This window comes from Leopardus geoffroyi, chromosome E1 (genome assembly GCF_018350155.1).
Source record: "Leopardus geoffroyi isolate Oge1 chromosome E1, O.geoffroyi_Oge1_pat1.0, whole genome shotgun sequence".
NCBI lineage: Eukaryota > Metazoa > Chordata > Mammalia > Carnivora > Felidae > Leopardus > Leopardus geoffroyi.
The window spans coordinates 209,680-225,074 of NC_059330.1; the positions used below are offsets into that span (position 1 = coordinate 209,680).

General features: G+C 52.2%; 1 protein-coding gene across 4 annotated transcripts in view; it reads right to left on the minus strand.

Annotated features, from left to right (window-relative positions):
- The window catches only part of ANKFY1 (ankyrin repeat and FYVE domain containing 1), an 81,711-nt gene extending 67,556 nt beyond the window's left edge, over nucleotides 1-14,155 (minus strand). Inside the window, exon 1 of one of the 4 annotated variants that reach the window (XM_045487258.1) lies at nucleotides 14,063-14,155. In XM_045487258.1, coding sequence (XP_045343214.1) covers nucleotides 14,063-14,072 — 10 coding nt within the window. In that variant the 5' untranslated portion in view covers nucleotides 14,073-14,155. Of the gene's footprint in view, nucleotides 1-13,069; nucleotides 13,426-13,473; nucleotides 13,668-14,062 lie in introns of those variants that run through there. The other 3 variants (XM_045487259.1, XM_045487257.1, XM_045487260.1) reach the window with 3 other exon arrangements.
- Nucleotides 14,156-15,395: the final 1,240 nt, after the last annotated feature.

Consider the following 15,395-nt stretch of genomic DNA (forward strand, 5'->3'; position numbering starts at 1 on the left):
TGAATTTCTTTGGGTACCAGTCATCCACACACAATTCCACAATCTACAGCAACAGCCCTAATCTCTCTCCAGAACTGCTGACACAGGGACGCCTGGGTGGCTCAGTTGGTGGAGCATCCCACTTCGGCTCAGGTCATGATCTCATGGTTCGTGAGTTTGAGCCCCGTGTCCAGCTCACTGCTGTCAGCCTGTTGGCACAGGGCCCACTTTGGATCCTCTCTCTTCCCCTCCCCTGCTTACACTCCCCCCCAAAATAAATACATACTTAAAAAAAAAAAAAGAATTGTTGATACAAAAATCCTGGCTGCCTGGACACTCACACAAGACATAAAGATTATCAGCAGAGAAGAGGCAAGATTAAAAAAGGGCTACAGGGGGACTTAGAGCTCTTCTTTGCAAAATCACAGATGCTCCCCTGCCCAGAACCTTCTGCAGGGACACCAGACCACAAGCACACCCATCAGTGGTATCACAAGCAGCACGCCAAGACGTCATTCTGTGGGAACACTGTCTGTCTGCCTGCACACGATGCAAATGTGTCCTCGGAGGGCCACCAAGCCGTGAGAGTTCTCGCAGGAAGAAGCGGAAGATCAGCACTCTGAGCAATGATGAAGAGAGCACGGTGCAAGGTTGAGGGCACAGGCTCGGGGGCAGGACTAACTGGTCCCACACTTTCTACTTGGGACGCCTTAGCCACATGCCTCATTCTTACCTGTACGTATGTCGTGACCACTGTAACGACCCCAGATGAGTCCGCCCTGCAGTGTGTGGGCAGCAAACATTTTGCTGCTGTTACGATCCTTAGAAAGGCACCACAGCACAGTCCTCATGAGCACGGACGACTGAGCTGCAGCCCCAGCCTGCCCACCTGCTGGCCGTGTGACCTCGGACAGTTACTACTCTCTGCACTTTGGTTTTCTTGGTAGAAGTCAGAATAATAATGGTATCTCAGAGTTTTGCCAAGGAGAAATCAAGTCACGCTGAATCTTTTAGAACAGTGTCTGGTTGAAAGGTTTACTATCTACTTCTGACTCATCACGTGGCTGCTTTCAGGAGAAGTTCCTTCCTTCTTTTCCTCCAACTTTCCAAAAAATAAGCCTAAAAATGTACGTAACATATAATGGTTTCACCAACGGAGCTATGCTAAGTACCGGTGAAGGCTGTCAGCAGCTTGCATTATAATTTTATGTTTCTGTCCAGAAAATAAGCACCCATCTGCTCTGTACAGTCTGAGGTCAGGCATCTCGATGAGCTTTCTGACAGTTCATCAGTCTTGACTTAATCAAAAATGCTTGAGACAAAAAAATCTGCATTCACGATGAAGAGCCTAAAATAATTATAGGTATGCGTGTGTGTGTGTGTGTGTGTGTGTGTGTGTGTGCATGCGTGTGTGCGTGTGTATTTAATCAGCAAAGTCATGGGACAGTCAGAAAAGAAAACAGCATTGGTCTGTGTAAGACTCTTCTTCTGAGTCAGAACTTGGCAAACTCTCAGTGAAGGACCAGACACTATGTTAGGCTCTGTGGCCGTATGATCTCTGGGGCAATCACTCGACTCCGCTGTTGTAATACAAAAGCACAAATGAACAAGCATGGCTGTTCTCCCTGAATTTGTTTATGGACACTGAAAATGGAATGTCCTCTAATTTTCACATGCCATGAGATAGTCTTTGGATTTTTTTCTTCAGCCATTAAAAATACTCATTCATTTTCATCCATTCATTCATTCTTAGTTCAAGGGCTGTCCAAAAAGCTATCGTCTCAGGTCAGATTTGGCAAAGAGGCCATAGTTTACCAACCCCTGTTCTAGACGACTTTGAAAGAATTAGTACATCAAAATGGTGCCCAGAACCAAATGAAGAGAAGAAAGCATTAATCTGTCCCAAAGCCTAGAAGTCTACGTCCCCTGACCTCCCCTGACCAAGCCCTGAACCATGATGACAGCACCTTTCTCAAGACACCCTGCTCTGCAGGCCCACCTCCCACCCTCGAAAACACACTCTCCTAGCCCATCCCAAACACACTTTGCCACACTCTGGACTGAATGCGCCGATTTCTGAAGAGTCTGCCTGACTCACTGCCTCCGCGTGTACCTCCCCAATCTTCTGAAATGCGGCTTCTACCCACACACCCCTGCACGGAAGCGGTCCCAGTCAGAATGACAGAGTCACCCATCTCAACGACCTCTTCCTTATCCTTCAAGGTTCTCCACCCGTCTGCGGCGTCCGACTCTCAATCAGCCCGTTCTTCTTGGAACCCTTCTGTTCCGGCTCCCTACCCGGCACTCCACGTCTCCCTACCTTTCTTACCTTCTAGTCCGACTACCTACTCGCTCTGTAGGAAGCAGTCCTACAAGGTTCAGACCTAGAACTAAACTTTCCTTCCTAAAGGTCCCATGCACACTCACATTTTACCGTCACCTCCCTGTAAATGGCCCCAAATATCTCCACAGCTCCACTGGAAGAAACCTATCGGTACTAGAAATTCAACAAGCCCCAAATCAAACTTAACATCTTCCTCAAATCAAACTCCTCTTCCTACTTCCATTTCAACTGTTATCCAGATTTGAAATCCCTGAGTTATCTACATATAAACTCTGATAATCCACTTATAATAGCATAATAAATGCACATAAACTACTCAGAGGTAAACTTAACGAAAACAGATGCGAGACCTGCGCACTGAAAACTACAAAACGTTGCTGACAGAAGTTAAGTAACCCTGAAGGAACGGAGAGTTAAACTACGCTCACGGAGCAGAAGGTTCAGTGTTGTTAAGACATCAGCTCTCCCCAAACCGATCTACCCTCCGACACCATCCCAATAAACATTTCGGCAGATATTTTGGTAGACCATAATAAGATGATTCTAAAACTTACATGGAAACACAAAGTGCCCAGAGCAGCCAAAACAACTTGCAGGGGTGGGCGGGATAAGACAGGTGCAGCACTTCCGTGACTTGATTTCACGACTTGCCATGTGCCTGCAGTGGCTGGGACGTCGTACCGGCATCAGGACATTCAGGGCAGCAGGCGGCCTGGACAGGTGGTGTGACAACCATGCCACGGACTTCAAAAGGGAATGAGGAGAGGCCACGGGACAGCCACAACCGAGCATCCGTTCAGAACAAGTGAACACCTGTTGCACACCACACTATGCAGAAGTTAAGTCACCTGAACGCGAGGGTTGAAAGTATAAAACCTCCACACTAAAAAACGGAAAAGTGACATTAGTGAGCTCAGATGAGGCACGGATTTCTTAAAGTGGATAAAAAGAATTAACGATGGAAGAAAAAATAAACTGGACTTTAGAACATCTTTACCGCTGTTCTTTGAACATACAGAAAATGAATAGAAAGCCGCAGACCAGCAAAAGATACCTGGGCAGTGTATTGCAACAAAGACTTGTACTCAGACTGTGTGAAGAACTCTTACAACCCACCCACATGAAACAACTCAATAAAAAAGGACTACAGATTTGAACACTTCACCGAAGAAGACAAACACGCGGCAAACGCACACATGAAACGACACACACCATGAGTCGGGAAAGAGACGCACATCAAACTCACACTGACGTGCTGCTGCGCACCCACCAGGCGGCTACAACGACCGTGTCGGCAGAGACGGGAGAGGTGAGAACGCACGACGGCACGGCCACTTTGCAAGAGTCCCACGGGTTCTCAGAAAGTTACTCATACACTTGTCTTGTGACCCAGCAGCTCCACTCCCAGGTTAAGTTCCCAAGAGAAATGAGAACCTGTCCCCACAAACAGGGAAGAACTCAAATGTCCAGGTGGCAAATGGACACAAACACACTATGGAAAAATAACGGAACACCACGCTTCCGCAAGGAGACGCAGACCACGGACTCGTACCACCTCGAAAGCAGCATGCCGAGTTCAAGAAGCCAGACACAAAGACGACAGGCCACAGAATTCCAGAGGGAGGTGGAGACAAGGCGAGCCACGGGGACAGAAAGCAGGCCAGCGGTTGCCGGAGGCCCAGGAATGGAGTGGATGAAAGCAGCCCAAGGGAACTTTGTCGAGTTGCAGAAATGTTCTGCATCATGACGGCAGTGTGGTTCCACTACCATGAGTATCTGTTCACTGACAAGTTAAAATTGGTGGCTTTTACCATTTGTCGATCATGCCTTCATAAAACTCACCACACCCTCCCTCCGGGATGCACCCTGACACGCTTCTTTCTGCACACCATCACACCAACACTTCCCTGAGGCCTGCATCATTCACACACACGCAACCACCACCCTTCTCACACCTCCCTCATCACCGCTCCACACACAGCCACCGATCTTGCGGCCCAACGATTTCAGCCGGTTCTCCACCGGCGACAAAGGTACAAGCTTCCCTCTGGGGCATTCCGGCTCCTCTAAGAAGTTTCTGGAGGGTAGGACGTGTCTTGCTTATCTCTGTATTCTACTTGGTCCAGCTCTGCTATTGACACTAATCCAGCAGGACTTCGAGCTGTGTGGCATGGTCTCCGAGCTTTCAGAAACCGCACACGAATGGAGAAATTTTAGAAATCTTACGACTTAATAGAGCAAACGACATGACACTGCCTACTGTGGTAGGCTGAGAAATGCCCCGTTTCATATCCACGTCCTAATCCCTGGAGCCTGGGATGTTACCTTTACCTGGCAAAAAAAAGAGGGGGGGGGGGGGGTGGGGGGCAGGGAGCGTGCTCTGCAGATGTGATTGAATTGAGGAGTTTGAGACGGGTGTGATTACCCGGGATTATGCGGGCAGGACCTAAATGCAAGCACACATGAACTTGTAAGAAGGAGCAGAGGGAGGGGGGTCTGGGGGACTCAGTCAGTGAAGTGTCCAGCTCTTGATTCCAGCTCAGGTCATGATCTCAGTTTATGGGATCGAGCCCTGTGTTGGGCTCTGCACTGACTGTGCAGAGCCTGCTTGGAACTCTCTCTCTCCCTCTCTCTCTGCCCTTCCCTTGCTCACATGCGCCTCTGCCACTCAAAATAAATTTAAAAATTTTTAAAAAAAAGGGGGGGAGCCAAGAAAGCTTTGACACACAGAGGAAAGGCCATATGAAGACAGGACAGAGAGACTTCAGGATGCTAGCTCTGGAGACTGATAAGCTGAGGGATGCTGGCAGCCACTGGGAACAGGAAGAAGGAAAAGATTCTCTTCTAGAGGGAGACTTCGAGCTGGGGGGCTCTTTCCTTTCAGCCCAGGGATACTGATTTTAGACTTCTGGCCTCCAGGACCATGAGAGAATACATTTCTGTTGTTTCAAGCCACCCACCTAGTTGGGGGAAATTTTTTTCCTACCACAGCGGTGGTAGGAAACTAACACACTCACCTTCACAAACAAAAGACTCTGTGTAGCAAAAGATTTTAAAGCCCTCACAGCTTCCTGCCACATTCGTGTCAACAGCAAAGTTTTACATAGTGAATAAAATCTAGTTGCTCGCAACATTTTGCAACAAAAAGGAGGAATTGATATTTTTTGACATTTCGTACACCAGTTAATTCTTCATCATCTCATAGTCTGACCGACATATCCCAAATAGTACAGTATTTAACAAACAGAATTCAGTTAGGTTAAGTGGATTGCCTAAAATTCTACAAATTAGCAGGAGGCCAACCCAAGATTTAAGATCTTAAGCCAAAGCCAATGTTCACGCCACTGTTCCATGCTGCCTAATTTCAGCTCCAATATCAGGATAGCAAACACATTATTAATTCATTAAGCAGGAATTAAATGTGTTCAGCCCATTCCCCATCTTAAATGCAATTTCTATGCCCCTCTGCTTACTCCAATTCTAAACCAAACTGCGGGGGCGCCTGGGTGGCTCAGTCGGTTGAGCGTCCGACTTTGGCTCAGGTCATGATCTCACGGTCCATGGGTTCGAGCCCCGCGTCGGGCTCTGTGTTGACAGCTCAGAGCCCGGCGCCTGCTTCGGATTCTGTCTCTCCCTCTCTCTCTGCCCCTCCCCTGCTCATGCTCTGTCTATCTCTGTCTCTCAGAAATGAATAAACATTAAAAAAATAATAAATAAATAAATATTCTTAAAAAAATAAATAAATGAAATAAGCCAAACTGTGCTTATCAAGTCTTTTTAGATGAACAAAATACTGATATTTCCGATCATCATACTTCTATGGTTCTTACACTCCAGATTCAATTTTACCAATGAATTAGTGTTCTTGCATAATTCTTTAATGACTAAGTGACTTTATCTCTACTCTTTATGTCCGTTAGCTAAAAGAAAAAATAATTATGAAACTGTGGTAACATCCTGTTTTGAGGACTTCAAGAATAATTTTTGTTTCAGGCGTATCTTCAGGTTTTCTACATCAAAATATCAACTCAGAAAATGCTATCGTCCTTCTTGGCATTAGAACAGATAAGTTCCTCCCTGGTGGTAAATTACCACCACTATGACTTTTCTGTACCTGTTCCAATGCACATGGGAATTTTCTCTAACAGGGGTTAGTAGCCATTCATTAATCCAGAGTAGTAAATTAGGGGCACCTGGGTGGCTCAGTGGGTTGGGCGTCTGACTCTGGCTCAGGTCATGATCTCATGGTTTGCGAGTTCAAGCCCCACATTGGGCTCACTGCTGTCAGCACAGAGCCTGTTTCAGATTCTTTGTCCCCCTCTCTCTGCCCACCCCCCCCCCCCGCCTCTTGCACTCTCTCAAAAATAAAAAACATTAAAAAAGTGATAAATGGGGCGCCTGGGTGGCTCAGTCGGTTAAGCGTCCGACTTCGGCTCAGGTTATGATCTTGCGGTCCGTGGGTTCGAGCCCCGTGTCGGGCTCTGTGCTGACAGCTCAGAGCCTGGAGCCTGTTTCAGATTCTGTGTCTCCCTCTTTCTCTGACCCTCCCCTGTTCATTCTCTCTCTCTGTCTCAAAAATAAATATATGTTAAAAAAAAAAAATTTTTTTAAGTGATAAATGTAGGACAACTGTTTAGTAGAGAATATGAAATAAATGAGTATATTTACTGTTGGGAACTCAGATTCACAACATACCCTATGGGAAAGGAAAAGGCAAAGAGGTCATTACCACCTGAGCACACAAAGGGAGAGTCAGGGCCATGGGACCCCTTCCAGTCTGCACCTTCCTACTTCTCTCTCTTCCACCGTCTGGATATCACCAAAAATATGATGGTGCTAAGAGATATCTAATATTTTGACTTTTTGCCCTTTAAAAAAACCTAGCAATTGTAACGGTCGTAACTTGAATGTTTTGACAAAGTCCAAAAGCCATTATTTAACCAAAGTTTGCTTTAAAGACTCCTTTGGGGACTCCCGGGGGGCTCAGTCGGTGGACAGTCCGACTTTGGCTCAGGTGGTGATCTCAGAGTTCGTGAGTTTGAGCCCCACATAGGGCTCTCTGCTGTCAGTGCACAGCCCACTCCGGATCCTCTGTCCCCTTCTCTCTCGGCCCCCTCCCCACTCGCACACACTCTCTCTCTCTCAAAAATGATTTAAAAACTAAAATAAAAACTTTTAAAATAATGAATAAAATAAAACCTCCTTTTACTCCAGTTACAGATGAAAGTTACTAACCAGGACTCCTTAGGTAGGAAAGATTACCTTAATATACATGTATTTATTTGTGCACACACACACACACACACACACACACGCACGCACCACGTATCTCCACATGGATAGGTGGATCCACACACACATACGTATCTAGTAAACTGTTACGGGCGCCTGGGGGGCTCAGTCAGCTAAGCATCCGACTCTTGATTTTAGCTCAGGTCATGGTCTCACAGTCGAGATCGAGCCTCGTGTTGGGCTCCATGCCTGCTAGGGATTCTCTCTCTCTCTCTGCCCCCACCCCAAATAAATAAATAAATAAGCATTAAAAAAAATAAAAACATAAAAACGGATTCAATGAAACCATGCTTTATTCAATAATGCCTCAGCCTGAGAGAGATGTTTTGTGGGGCATGTTGCTCCGCACTGAAGCTGAGTGATGCACAAACCTGGGTCTTTAAAAGCTCCCGGGGGGGCGCCTGGGTGGCGCAGTCGGTTAAGCATCCGACTTCAGCCAGGTCACGATCTCACCGTCCATGGGTTCGAGCCCTGCCTCAGGCTCTGTGCTGATGGCTCAGAGCCTGGAGCCTGCTTTGGATTCTGTGTCTCCCTCTCTCTCTGTCCCTCCCAAGTAGCACTGTCTCTCTCAAAAATGAATAAATATTAAAAAAAATTTTTTGGGGCGCCTGGGTGGCGCAGTCGGTTAAGCGTCCGACTTCAGCCAGGTCACGATCTCGCGGTCCGTGAGTTCGAGCCCCGCGTCGGGCTCTGTGCTGATGGCTCAGAGCCTGGAGCCTGTTTCCGATTCTGTGTCTCCCTCTCTCTCTGCCCCTCCCCCGTTCATGCTCTGTCTCTCTCTGTCCCAAAAATAAATAAACGTTGAAAAAAAAAAAGCTCCCGGGGACTCTAGGACACAGGGTTCTCCGTGCTGACAGTCACTAGTGCGCACGGATGGAGGCGCGGCGGCAGAGAGGAACGCGTCAGAGCCGCACAGGTTTGGTGACCGAATGCAGGTCACTGGCTTGACGATGTGGCTGGACGGTGGTGCCGTCAGTCGTCAACCAAGAGAAAATCAGTGACCGCAAAGCGCAACAGGCAGGCGCTGCTGAGAGGCTGTGCCGCCCCGTCCGCTCCACGGTCCCATTAAGGCTGCGACTGTCAGCCCAGCACAGTGGCTTGCGCCCAAGAGGAAGGAGATACACTTCCCTGAATGTAACCCAGCTCTGTGAAATCTTGTCACAAACGCCACAAATCAGTGGCACGACATACATCTTTCAAAACCTCACTGTGTCCAGCCCTGATCACAGGGACACTCAGTAAATACTAGCTAACTAGCTAATTCTCACCCAAGTGCCAGGCCGACTGCAAACGCTTCTAACTCCTTGCGAAGACATAGCCGCTGGACACGGCGAAGTATGTCCAAGCCTGAGGTCAAGACGCTGGTCCTCGAACCTGCTCTCCCTCCTCCTGTCAACAGCCCAGCCGTAATCCGAGTCGTCCAGACCCAGAACCCTCGAGTCATCTTTACTCCGTCTCTTGTCGACGTGCAAAAGGGTTTCAGAAGTCCTGTCAGTCACGCCTTCTGTAAACGTCGCTCCTATCAGTTCCCGCCAGCTGCGGCGCCGCCTGCGGAAGGACTCGCCGCAGGCCGCGCCAGCCCCCTCCTCCCAGGCCGCCCTCTACCCTGCAGACATGCCCACGCGCCTCCCAGGATTCTAGTGGTGCCTCCGCCTTGTCGCTATCCATGACCAACGGGGTACAATCCAAGCACTTCACCAAGCCCTTCATAACCTGCCCCTCAACACACTCCTCCGGCTATGGCTTCCACCACGAAGAGTGGCCGCTCCCCACTCCCGTCTCCCCGAGAGCTCCGTTTTCCAAATCACAGCTAAGGCCTGCGCTGAGCTCCCCAAACATGCTTCCTGCCACTCCATACTTCCTTCAGTGCAGTTTCTTGTGCGTGCGTCTCACCTCCCTCCTGGACTGCAGAACTCCTGTGGAGAAGCTCCAGCTCTGGCTTCTCTTTCCTAACACCACCACTCCCTCCCCCCACCCTCCCCTCCAAACTCATCCCATCCTCCACCCCGCCGTGCCTTGCCAGGTAAGAGTTCAATAAATGCCCCAGGCCCTTGGCCCACCGCCATTCAGCAAGAGACACTGACCCTAGGAACTCTCATTCTGTTGGGCATGATGTCAATCATCGTGACCATGTCTCGACCACAGCAAGTTGCCTTGCCAGTGACTGAACCTGTCTCTCTCTCCCGGCACATCCACGGCCACGGCAGCGAACGGGTCTTCCTTCCTTCCGTTCTTTCTTTTTAAAGATTTTATTTTTGGGGCGCCTGGGTGGCGCAGTCGGTTAAGCGTCCGGCTTCAGCCAGGTCACGATCTCGCGGTCCGTGAGTTCGAGCCCCGCGTCGGGCTCTGGGCTGATGGCTCAGAGCCTGGAGCCTGTTTCCGATTCTGTGTCTCCCTCTCTCTCTGCCCCTCCCCCCGTTCATGCTCTGTCTCTCTCTGTCCCAAAAATAAATAAACGTTGAAAAAAAAAATTTAAAAAAAAAAAAAAAGATTTTATTTTTAAGTAATCTCTACACCCAATGCAGGGCTCAAACTTAGAACCCCAAGACCAAGAGTCACACACTCTACCGGCTGAGCCAGCCAGGAGCTCCGAACTTTCTTCGTGGGGGGAAAAAAAAAAAAAAAAAACACAGCTCAAGGAGAAAGGGAACAGGCACTGCTGGTGACAGAAGCAAGCAAAAGGGAACGCAGAAAACAGGCAGGAATGGTACAGAAAGGGACAGTGGCTGACAGGTCTCCAGAGGGTACGTAATTGTCAAAGGCCTGGGACAGACACTTGCTGAATGAGTAAAATAAGCAGCAAAATTAGAAAACTGAAGAGAGAGCAGTTTCTTCTTTCCCTATTTCTACAGCCTATACTGATGAAGCATTTTCTGGAACAGTGCTAGCCAACAGCACTTTCCGGAATGATACACGTGTCCTGTTCATCTGTGCCGTCTGCTAGGATGGGAGCCCCAAACCACACGGCTATGAAGCACCTGCAATTGGGCTACTGTGACTATGGAACTGAATTTTTATCTTTTCTTAAATTTTTGTTTAATGTTTATTTATTTTTGAGAGACAGAGAGAGAGAGACAGAGCACAAGCAGGGGAGGGGCAGAGACAGGGAGAGTGACACAGAATCCGAAGCAGGCTCCAGGCTCCGAGCTGTCAGCACAGAGCCCCCAACACGGGGCTCGAACCCACGAGCCGTGAGGTCATGACCTGAGCCGAAGTCGGACCCTTAACCGACTGAGCCACCCAGGCGCCCCTGAATTTTTATTTTTACTTAATTTAATCAAACTTAACTAGTCATGTGTGGCTGGTGACTACTGTATTGGCCAGTGGTTGTCCGGAATATTCAATGTCTTCACCTTAACTGCATTGCTGTCAAGGATATATTCCTGACCAAATTCCAGAAAGCTAATAAAAGTCCATGATCAATTTTCTGTTTAATAAACCATTACATTTTTTTCCAACTTTCACCTTCATTTTGCTGAGGAAGGAAGGGAGCCCGTTTAACAGGAGACCAAGAAACAGGCTGCAAGTCAGGGTCAAAATGTCAGGCACTGGCTGCAAGTGTCCTTCCTGCACCATTTATTCTGATCCTCCCTCAGCTACTTTTGAGACAGAAATGACCCCTCTTTCGAAGGTGAGGAAACAGGGACCGAGAGCAGTTAAGTAGCCGTGTCACCACGGACACAGCTTGGTGACACTAGGGTTCAAACCCTCGTCCGACTGCAGACTGAGCTGACTGAGCTCTAAGCGTTACACTTCAACTGCTAAAACTTAAACAGGCTGGGCTGGGTGAGAAGTAGGTTAGGGAGCTCCGGGCAGACTAATGTTATTCCGAGCACGTTAAAAGCTGGACCAGCCCGCTTCCTTGCCAAGAGACGAAGGACGTATCCAGGCAACTTCCTTGATGTCCGGTAAATGACGCTCAATAGATCAACGGTTCCTTGCAATGTGTGATTCCAAGTCGGGAGAGACAGCAGTGAACGAGACAGAAGTCCCCGCCCTCATGAGGTTTATATTCTAGTAAAGCAATTTAAACAATAACTAAGGAAGATCTCCAAAGAGGTGAGAACCGAACAGACACCCAAACAGATCAGTTAGCTGTGTGCAGAAACTGAGAGACCGTGCCAGGCCGTGGGGGCCACAAGGACAAAGATGGGAGACGCAGAAGCATGCTGGGAACGCACACACAACAGCGAGGGTTGGCGTGGCTGGAGCACGGTGGCTGAGAAGACGCGGGGAACGAGGCTGCTCTCCTAACCGGGGGCAGACCTTGCTGGAACAGGCACTGGAAGGCTCTGGAATATATTTTAAGATCACGGAGAGCCACGGGAGTGGAGAGGGGGTGTGCGGGGCAGGTGTACAGAGAGGAGTGAAAGAGACGGGATCCGACTGATGTTTTAAAGGGAACACTGGAAGCTGTAAAAGGAGGCTGTGAGTAAGCACAATCAAGGAGAAAAAGCAAAGCCGGAAGGACTTGTTTGAGTGACGAAGCAAGTTTAAATCAGCACTACAGCTACACGCGTAGAGCGGAAATGGAAACCAGTTTCAGGACAGATTTTAGCTAAATATTTCTGGTCAAACCAATACCCGCGGACAGACGGAAGGGAAAAAGGTTGGTTTCTCAAAGAGTCACACTGCAAGAAAAGCGTGTGCTCCGTCCCTCCAGGTTCTGTTTACTATTCCGAGGCCCCATCTCCCGCGTGTTCACACACTCGCAGCACCAACAAAACCCACGGTCAGGAAGTTCCCATAGGATGTGCTCACAGATAATCCACCTGTTACAGGCCAGAGATTTTTGCTATTTGTTTACATTTAAAGGAGTATTTCAGAACAAGCGTGGACAGTTCTGACAAATGCTGATTAAGATACAAGCAGCATTAAACAACAATACACAAGGAGAAGCCCTTTCTAGCTACACTTGCCCTCCTCCACCTAACACACACCTTCAGGTCAAGGGGCTAACTGGACTGGAATGCTTCACTCGTTCTTCCTAGCTGAAGTTTTGCAACATTGTTTGCCAAAAGCTGAAACCAGAACCAACTGGAACACAAGAAAAACTGTAAGTCAGAACCCCATGCTTGTGCTTCTTACCTACCCATGATCTCTTTGCCAATGGAACCCTGAAAGGACGTTTGGGGTCAGGTGCATCCTCCGCTAGCTAAATGACCCTCAACGCGCCTGCAAGATGACCGATCGTCACACTCAGCCTGCAGGAGATCCCTGTGGCTGGAACCTGACTGCACAGGAGAGCAGGTGCTCAGCAAACCTGCTGAGTGCTAAGCCTGCAGCCGCACACTTCAGTCCTGGTAACGTGCTCCCCGACACTCCCCTCTTCTCTTCCAGCACAGAAGCACCCACTTAAGGCCTTCCTCCTGCCGTCTATCCTGCCCTTCCATTCCACTGGCTGCCTGCGCCCAACATCCTGTGATTAACCCAAAAACCAGCTTCGTGGGATACCTGCACTTTCTTTCTGCTTTTTATGCCTCTTCTGCCTTCGATATTCGCCTCGAGTTACTACCTCGAACATGGTAAAGACCCAAGGCAAAAGCCGGGTGCCAGTCCCGGCCGTCTCCACAGCTTTGGCCCCGGTCTCTCCGTCTACGAAGTGTAAGTAACACACACGCAGCCCTCCTTCACAAGGTTGTGCGCAAGTCTAGTCCAAAATGAGAAAAGCCTGCAAACTGCCATGCGCCGCCCAATTTTAAGATCCAAGGGAAGATGGATTCAGACAAAGCTCAGCTCAGGACCAGCACACCGCGGTCACTCGATAAGCGTTAAGCACAAAAGGAGCATTTTCCTCCGACAATGAGGCTAATGGGCGAAGCCCATCTTGGTGCCCATCTTGGCCTCTCGCCCCGCACCTGCACCTGCACGACCCGGTTTTGTTGTCAAAATCGGAGGGCTCCGATTCTGCTCGGCTCAGGGAGGCAGCGCCAGAGAGGCCCCATCGCCGGCCTGCAGCGCCCGAAAGAGCGCACCAGAAGAAGGGAAGGACCCGAGGACAGGCGACAGGGCGGAGGTCCGCGCGGCGTGACCTTGGCCGGCCCCGCCGCCACCTGGGGGCAGCCTCCCGGCCGGCGCACCGAGCCCAGCCCGGCCGGATGCGGGACGTGCCAGGACAGCAGTTTCGGTTTCCCGAGAAGCTGACGTCCCCGCCGGAGCGGCGAGTCCCTAGGGCCGCCCGCCGCGCCCCGCCCGGCCCCCGCCCGGCAGCCGCCGCGGCCCGCGGGGTGGGGGGCGCCCGAGGGGCGTCGCCTCAGCAGCCGCGCTCAGGACGCCCACCCGCCAGCCCTTCCGCGGCTCTCACACAGGCGGGGCAGGGCGGCCCGCGAGCCCCGCCGCGCCCCTGCGAGCACGGCCGGCCGGCCGGCCCGCGCAAGGCCCCGTCGCCCCGGCCTGCAGCGCCGCCACCGCTGCGCGCCTTCCCGCGCCGCCCCCCACACACCCTACCTTCCGCCATGTCGGGCCGGCCCTGCTGCAGCCTCGCGAGAAGTGCGCCGCGCAAGCGGGGCGGCGCGGACCCGAGGCCGCGGGTCTCGCGAGAGTCTCAGGAAGCGGGAGGGCGGAGGGAGCGCGGGCGGGCGGGCGAGCGGGCGGCGGCCGGCGGGCGGCGGCCGGCGGGCGGAGGCCTCGCCGCTCCTCACACCTTCGAGGCGCGGGTGCGCGCCGGCAGCCAACCGTGGCCGCGGCCCAGGCAGGGCCCTGGACGGGATGCACACGGCGAGCGGACCCTGCTCCTTGGAGAAACCTGGCGGGGAGGCGGTCGGGAGCGTGACTCTCGCGGCGCGTTGGCGACGGGCACGGGCCGAGGCTGCGGGAGAGGAGGCGGGAACCGGGCCAGGGACTCGATGCGGACCCCACCGCGGACGGAGTTCAGAAGACCCTCTGCGGACCCCACCCCGCACCCCACCGCGGACCCCAACCCAGACCCCACCGCGGACCCCATACCGGACACCACCACGGGCCCCACCCCTGACCCCACGGTGGACCGCACCCCAGATCCCACCCCAGACCCCACCGCAGACCTCACCCCGGACCCCAGACACCACACGGACCCCACCGCGGACTCCACACCGGACCGCATTCTGGCCCACACCGCGGACCGCATCCCAGACCCCACGCCGAACACCACCGCGGACCCCACCCCGGACCCCACCGCGGACCTCACCCCGGACCCCAGACACCACACGGACCCCACCGCGGACTCCACACCGGACCGCATTCTGGCCCACACCGCGGACCGCATCCCAGACCCCACGCCGAACACCACCGCGGACCGCACCCCGGACCGCACCCCGGATCCCACACCGGACCTTGCCCCGGACCGCACCCCGGATCCCACGCCAGACCCCACCGCGCACCCCACACCGGACCCCACACGGAACTGCACGCTGGATCCCACCGCGGACCCCACCGCGGACTGCACACCGGATCCCACCGCGGACCTCACCCCGTACCCCACTGCGGACCCCACCGCGGACCGCACCCCGGATTCCACCCCGGACCCCACCGCGGACCACACCGAGGAGCTCACTCTGGACCTCACCTCGGATCTCACCCCGGACCCTACCGCGGTCCCCACCGCGGACCCCATCCCGGACCACACCGCGGAGCTCACTCTGGACCTCACCGCGGACCCCACCCCGGACCCCACCGGGAACCCCACCCCGGCCCCACCGCGGAGCTCTCTCTGGACCCCACCGCGCACCACACCCAGGCCTCCGTGCGGACCCCGGGGCAGGGGCTTACTCGGGTAAACCCCTGGGACCAAGGACAAGCGTGC